At 45.3% G+C, this 7,828-nt stretch overlaps 1 protein-coding gene across 2 annotated transcripts in view; it reads left to right on the top strand.

Annotated features, from left to right (window-relative positions):
• tpst1 (tyrosylprotein sulfotransferase 1) overlaps nucleotides 1-3,448 on the top strand; it is a 60,052-nt gene extending 56,604 nt beyond the window's left edge. The window contains exons 4-6 of one of the 2 annotated variants that reach the window (XM_085381087.1): nucleotides 1,676-1,726; nucleotides 2,244-2,312; nucleotides 3,011-3,448. In XM_085381087.1, coding sequence (XP_085237213.1) covers nucleotides 1,676-1,726; nucleotides 2,244-2,279 — 87 coding nt within the window. In that variant the 3' untranslated portion in view covers nucleotides 2,280-2,312; nucleotides 3,011-3,448. The remainder of the gene's footprint in view (nucleotides 1-1,675; nucleotides 1,727-2,243; nucleotides 2,313-3,010) is intronic. The other variant, XM_085381088.1, reaches the window with a different exon arrangement.
• The last annotated feature ends 4,380 nt before the right edge of the window (nucleotides 3,449-7,828 follow it).

Raw genomic sequence — 7,828 nt, 5'->3', positions numbered from 1 at the left:
GCATGTCGCCTGGTCTTTGTTCCATCTCCTCACCGAAGGACAGATTGATCTAGACGTTATATCTGTACACATCTTAATTATACATCCTTTGGATTTACTGCGTGTGCATTCTGGTGTGTCCTGATGTAGAACATGCTCCACCTCCCCTGCACGTGCTCTGTCTCCGTCTGAGCAGAAGGCTCGGACTGGCTCGGAGCAGTCTGGCCTGGAGCCTCTGAGCGCCGACAGAGCTGCAAAATGGCACCCGGGAGGAAATCAGAAACATGCACTCGCCTCTCTGTCTCTGCCTTGGGAAGTAATGTCGGATTACACTCCCCCTTTGGCCCTGCCTCAATTTCAGACTAACACGCAAGCAAGCATGAAGGCACGCAGGGGGATTAAGGAGGGAGTTTGTGTTTTGGGGGAACGTTTGAATCAGTGAATTCCAGAATGTTGAGCACAGGACTTTTAAACTCGAGCACAGACTCAATAAAATACTTTTCATTGATACTGAATCACTTTTTTTTCATTGGCAATGGGGAAGCTCCCATTTTCCTACATAAAGCCTCAGATTTGGCTTTGCTGCCTTTTGATGTTGCCGTGAGGATAGAAGTGCAAAAACAGTCAAATACTGCAGCAAAGCACTGTTGGCTGAGATTACTTCCTGTAACTCTGAAACTATTCCACCAACATCTATACGAATGGATAGGTACCACTTTAAGATGGCATGATAATGAGACAGATGGAGGCGATGCTTGAACTCCTGCTGTATGTTATGTAAATGTCTGTGTGTGTGTCACAGACTAAATCTGCTCTGTTAGACACAGATCCGGGGACTCTGGATGCCATTCGAGCTTTGTCATATGACACATTAGATATCAGAAGCTCGATACATGATTGACGTGGTCACCAACAACTGGTGTGCCAAAAACATATCCGCCTCGCCGCTACACCGCCAGCTGCACTACGTTGATGCAGAGCAGGATGGATCCATGCTACCACGTCAACACACAGCGGCTCATGGAAAGCTGACTTTACTAGAGCTGGAGTCAGAGATGGGCACAGCTCTGCTTAAAGACATTGGGACCGGAAGAGGTCGGACTTTGTCAACCGATGAGTCTTATTGTTGTTGGGCACTGGAGATGTAAACCATAGAGGAGGGACAAAATATTATAGCAATAACAGGATTGTTGTTTGCGTACAATCCAAATGCCGCATGTAGCTCTATGATGAAAGCCGAACTGGATTGAAGCATTTTAGTGAATCTTTGTATCATTTTCTGTCTCTTTGCTTCCTCCTGTTTCCTCTCGTCAGCTCCAGCATCCTTCCTTTATCTCCAGCTTTGAGGGAGAAGCTTAAAGCGCTCGTTTGTGAGAAATGTGATTTGTGTGTTTTTTATGGGACTACTGGAACACCCAGTGTCTATTCTGAGAATCCCACATGCACAGCAGAGGTATGCCCTACAGGCCACCCCCCTGCCTCCAGTTTGATCTGATGTTTTCATGGCAGCCTCCTGCTGTGGCTGGTTTTCAGAAACTCCCCCAGTCTCCCTCCCCCATCTCTTTCTGTCGGCTGAGTTTGAACTTAGGCAGGGATAATGCTATTTTACATTTTTAACATGTCACCATGGAAACCCGGATGCTGAACTGTGCAGCGCTGACTGTGAAGCTCTAAATGTGGCCCTTTGTTTTTCCAGGTCTATAAAGGTGAATTTCAGCTCCCAGATTTCCTAAAAGAACAGCCACAGGTACAGTAACCATCCTGCCTGTTGTTGAGCTTTTCCTCATTTTGTTCTCATACGAGTCGAACCATATGCAGCTCAGTGGACAGTCACGTGACAGGTTTCCATTTGCTCACAGTTAGTCATCTCCTCTTGAGTTTCTAGCCATCTAACAGCCTGATTTTCGGTTCCTGCTTCATGAATCCCCTCCTTTTTTTTTTTTTTTTCTCCCCCCCTTTTTTTCCTCCTTGTTTTTCGGTAGTCTGTCTTTACTGTGTCGTCTCTTGGTTTCAGAGCCTCACGTTGGCTGAAGAGCACCTCTGCCCCCTCCTGGCAGTTGCATTCATCTGTTTTCTGTTACAGAAGCTTTCAGTTGTCTTTTTTTCCAAACGCAATCAGTCTCTGTCTGTCGATCGCTGCGATCTGGCTTTCTGTCAGCATCTTCTCGGGGGTGTAGATGCAAACTTCTGCATTTCCCCCTCAAGCGCTTCATCACAGAGGAGCTGACGGTGAAACCTAACCCGCTTTCTGTTCATCCGTACAGATCCAGAAGGCTGCAGAGAGACCCAATCCCAGTTAGGAGCAGAGGCAGCGTGGGCACCAAAACACACAGGTACAGAAGCAAGTTTATTTCACAAATACACTTCCTGTTTAGCTACGTGTTTAAAAATGAGTCCATCAGGACTGCTGCTTACAGACATCGGTGAAATAAAGCAAGAGCTCCTATATCTACTTAAAATGATTACAGATATTAACACAGAGGCCAATATTTGCTGTAACCACGTCATAAGATATACTGCAGAAATCTGCTTTAATTAGTGTTGCAGCAATCCAATAATTATCAATAAGAATAGAAACAACTGAAAGTCTTGTTTTTGGTTTGCTTACAGAGTCTCACCGCCTCAATGCACTACACAGAATAAAGTTATCGTTTAATTTGACTGATGTTGTGATATTATCTTGTTTTTTCACTTGAACCTGTTCCCTGTGTGAGCTCATGGAAACCACACAAACCAGTTAGAGATGGGACGCTCCACACTGATGTTTAGATACAGTGTCAAGCTTATGAAGCACATATGTTTGGAAACAGCATGAAATCACAACAAAAGTTGTTTTATATTGTAAGGTAGACCCTACAATCAGCTGACCCCCTATGAGCAAGTGACAGTGGGAAGGAAAAACTGCCTTTTAACAGGAAGAACCCTCCGGCAGAACCAGGCTCAGGCGGGCCTGGTTCTCGATATAATTCCAGCAAACCTGCTAACGTGAGCTTTGCCCACCAGTAACGTGTGTGCTCTTGTTCTGGTACAGGACTCGCTGCAAAGGAACAGCGCATCGCCGATATCGTCTCAGTCATGTCACAGCCCTGTTCAGCTTTGGCACATCTCAAGTGTCACATGACCACAGCTGGGACACGCCCCCCCAATATATAAATATACACACACACACAGGTGGGCTGCGACCACTCCTTGTCATCAGAAGTCTCGGCCTTCAGCATTGTACTGTACAAAAACATGGATGTCAGCGCCACTGAATGTCTGCTGGTCGTCGTCTCACGTCGCGTCATGCTCATCAGCTTGTAGAAATCATTTCTGGCCTTTTAGAGGAAAAGTATTTATGAATGGGAAAATTAGCTTTTGGAAGATGCAATACCTATTTTGATGATGATTTCCTTTTTTTATTGTTTTTCATGCCGTTGTATTGTGCAATGTCATGGGTACTGATCAGTTTGACGTATCAACCGTGATAAAAGATGCTTTTTTTTAAACAAACCTTGTCTGTTTCTTGTGTATAATGATCCGAATACGGGAAGATGTGCTTACAAATACCCCGTGATCATCACAGTTTAATGAAACAACCAAACAAGCTCAGTGCTGCTATGAACATCAGTCTGGTACTTTCATGCTGCTTTTATACTCTGAACACTCGGAGCCTCATCCACCCACACCTGCATGGATGCATCGGGGAAACGCAGCTCGATCAGCTGGCCTTCTGCTCGCTAGGCGACCCGCTCTACTTCAGCTCTGAGCTTCGATCCTCTTCCCTTTTTATTTTTCTTCAAACAAGCGCTCATAACTAAAATAAGCATAACCATATTATTGTTTTCTGACCTGATTGTGTGAAGTAATCTGAGGAGATTTGACTACTCTGTTAGGCCCACCTGTGCACCATGTGCTGCTGTAATTAAATCAGTTTAATGACAACAAAAGTAGTACTTTTACAAGAGTTGTACTGAAAAATATTAACTTGCCCCTAATATTTTGATCCAAGAAAAATAAGAGTGGAGCAAACTTGGTTTTTTGTTAGAGGCTTTAAGGCACGTTTGGGTCTCGTCATAGTTGCAGTGGTGCACCATTATTTAAAAAATGAATAAAGGGCAGGGATAGCTCAGTAGGTAGAGTGGTGCCCCATGATTGGATGGTCGGGGGTTCAAATCCACTGAACAGTACCCCCTGAGCAAGTTACTGTCCCAACACACTGCCCCCTGGGTGCTGGGTTGGTGGCTGCCCACTGCTTCACTGAGGGAATGGGTTAAATGCAGAGAGGAATTTCCCTGTGGGGGTTAATAAAGTATACATTATGTAGAAATGCAAGAAAAAGAGATGCAATCAAAGCATTTGACCATCTTTAATTTAAAAAAAACTAAACGGTAAGTTCTGGATGTGCAGTGCAGCACATCACGTTCATGGCCTTACTGGGTAACATACGAGTAATACTTGAGCTTTTTTTGTAAAATACTTGTTACTGCTGCACACCGCGCCTTTATTACCACATCATTTGAGCTGGAGCAGATGTTGTATCTGAAATGAGTAAAGCTTTCAAATTAAAATATTATTGCTTGTTTTAAAAAAAGTACAAGTGTGTCAAAGAGTGCTTTTAAAGTATTTGACTCAGTGTTGGGATCACCGACAGATAACCCTTTCTCCTAAATAAAAGCTGTTGAAGGTACAGAAATATTGGGGGGGTTTGATAGAAAAAATGTGGAAGCTGCTGGTGCCAAAATGGGTCGCGTCCACCCAAACGTGTTTTATGTATGTGGCCAGAGATTGGCGACATACGTAGTGAACCTTGTAAAGTAATTTTACTTTGAAAGAGTCAAACCGCATGTGACCAATACTTTCATTTCTTTCTCACCGTCTTCTCTAACACGTGTGTATAAACATCCTCATTTTTTCCTGATGTTATCGCAGTTATTGCCAGCAGCTCTGACACTAAACAACAGGTGGCTTACTCCTAAACTCAAAAAGCTGTGGCTGAAAAGAGAACGGCGGAGACAGGGACAGAGAGGCCAAGTACAGGTTCACTAAAGAAGTGGACATTGCTAAACATCAGCACTCTGAGAAGATGCAGCAGCAGATCTCAGAGAATGACTCGGCCTCTGTGTGGAAAGGTTTTAGGAATATCACCAACTACAAGCCTAAAACCCCCCACTCCACTGATGACTTGCTCTTAGCCAACACCCTTAACGACTTCTACTGCCGTTTTGACGAGCCATCAGGCAGCCTTCACACCTCCAACGGCCCCAACAATAGAGACACTTTGGACACTCATTCCCCCACCTCTCCCCCCTCCATAGAGCCATCACCACCTTCAATCACTTCACCTACAACACCCCCCTCCAAACCCCACACAAAAGAGGATTTCACACCACCTCCTCCCACCACAACTCTTCATATTCATGAAGCAGATGTGAGGAAGCAGTTTAAGAGTCTGAATGCTCGAAAAGCTCCCGGCCCAGACGGTGTGTCTCCTGCCACCCTCAGACACTGTGCAAACGAGCTGGCCCCAGTGTTTTCTGGCATCTTCAACTCCTCACTGCAGGCATGTCATGTGCCTGCCTGCTTCAAGTCCTCTACCATAATCCCTGTCCCCAAGAAACCTAGGATCACTGGACTAAATGACTACAGACCCGTGGCTCTGACATCTGTGGTCATGAAGTCATTTGAGCGCCTAGTTCTCTCCCATCTCAGGACCCTCACGGCCCCCCTCCTGGACCCCCTGCAGTTTGCATATAGAGCCAACAGGTCTGTAGATGACGCCATCAACATGGCCCTACACTTCATCCTGCAGCATCTGGACTCCCCAGGAACCTACGCCAGGATCCTGTTTGTGGACTTCAGCTCTGCCTTCAACACCATCCTTCCAGACCATCTCCGAGGCAAGCTTTCCCAGATGAATGTGTCTGATCCCATCTGCCGGTGGATCACTGACTTCCTGACGTCTGGTGTCCTGGTGCAGCCACAACAACCTGGTGCTGAATGCCCAGAAGACAGTGGAGATTATTGTGGACTTCAGGAAGCACACAGCTCCACTCCCCCCCATCATCCTGACTGACACCCCCATCACCTCTGTGGACTCATTCCACTTCCTGGGTACCACCATCACCCAGGACCTGAAGTGGGAGCCCACCATCACCTCCGTCATCAAGAAAGCCCAGCAGAGGATGTACTTCCTGAGGCAGCTGAAGAAATTCAACCTGCCAACACGGACGATGATGCAATTCTACACTGCAATCATCGAGTCCATCCTCACCTCCTCCATCACCGTGTGGTACGCTGGAGCCACTATCAGGGACAAACAGAGACTGCAGCGTGTTGTGCGCTCTGCCAGTGGCGTGTCCAGCGGGGTGGCCTGGGGGGGGCACAGGCCACCCCCCCCAACCAGACTGGCCACCCCAGGTGCCACCCCAAAGGCAAAACAATAAAATTCAATCAAATATCAAATGTCCGATTATGTTTTCACGGTGAAGCTCAGATATCCGAGTGTAACTGAATGCAGCATCGCTTCTGCGCTATGCGCATCACTTTAGCAAAGGTAGGAGAGCCAAGCACGAAAGACGGCACTGCAGGAAACAATTTTTCGGTGAAAGAAAATGAGGACAGAATAAATGTCCCGGTAAGTAATATTAAGTTTGTTGAGTTTAGTAAACTTCGGTGAAATTAGAATACCAAGGAAAAAATAACACTTAAAGAATTATTGCAGCCGTGGAATATTTCAGACAGTATGCTACTGAGGGCAGCTAACATAAGAGTTATGAGTTATAAGATATAATCTAAGTCGTAACATTGCTGTATGGAGCTGCAGATTTGGTTGCAGGTTAACATAGCTGGACTGGCCATCGGGCATACCGGGCATATGCCCGGTGACTTTTTTGTAATGGCATGAACAATGAGAGGTGGTGGATCGGCCAGATGCAGGCCGATGTGTAAAAATAACTCAGTTGTTTGGTGGTGGCTATGGCGGGGCTTCCACAGAGGCCAGCAGGTGTATGAGGGAAGGGGAGGCAGGAGGAGAGCCCCGAGGCAGCCGCCGGTCCGAGTGTCAGGTGAACTGAACTTCAGGTAAGAAGTTATGAGCTGCAGTCTCTCTGGGTCAGATATGAACCAAGTTTAGGTGGAGTTTATTTTAGTTGTGCTGACTTTTTACTGTCAGTTGCAATAACTCGTACTGTGTTCTAGCCAGTTTGACGGAGTTTTTATACAGCTGGGTGGTGCTATGATGCAGAGGTGGGACCAAGTCATTGTTTTGCAAGTCTCAAGTAAGTCTCAAGTCTTTATCCTCAAGTCTCAAGTCAAGTCTCAAGTAATGTCAGGCAAGTCAGAGTCGAGTCTCAAGTCACTGGTGTAAAAGTCCGAGTCAAGTCACAAGTCTGAAATTTTGAATTTCAAGTCCTTTCGAGTCTTTAAAAAAAAAAAAAAACGAAAAAATAATGTTGCAGTTATGCTAAATGTAAATATTAGACCATGTAATTTTTAAATCTGTGTTTTTCTCAACACATGACAAAATAGTGAACTTAGAAAATATACACAAATTGTGAAATTGCACCTCTTTAAAATGCAGCTCAATTAAACCTAGCTCCAAGAATAATTTTCACCGACAGTTCTGAGATAAGCTGCATGTTATTCTTGGATGCGGTTGTAGGATCGGCTTTAAAATCGCATGACAAAAATATCATACACATTAAAAAAAACTGCATCACCAACGTAGCCTGGACAACATTTGCTAGTTAGATGAAGTCAGCTATCTCATTGTAGCACATTTATATGCATATTTATAATTATACGCTTCTTGGAGTGAGTGCATACACTCATGAAGTTTAGTAACTTCAGGTCACTGCAACAAGCCCAG

The sequence above is a fragment of the Rhamphochromis longiceps genome, linkage group LG14 (genome assembly GCF_057381845.1).
Source record: "Rhamphochromis longiceps isolate RC_006_pf linkage group LG14, R_longiceps_female_GT1.1, whole genome shotgun sequence".
NCBI classification, from domain to species: Eukaryota; Metazoa; Chordata; class Actinopteri; order Cichliformes; family Cichlidae; genus Rhamphochromis; species Rhamphochromis longiceps.
This window is presented reverse-complemented; position numbering and strand designations above follow the sequence as displayed.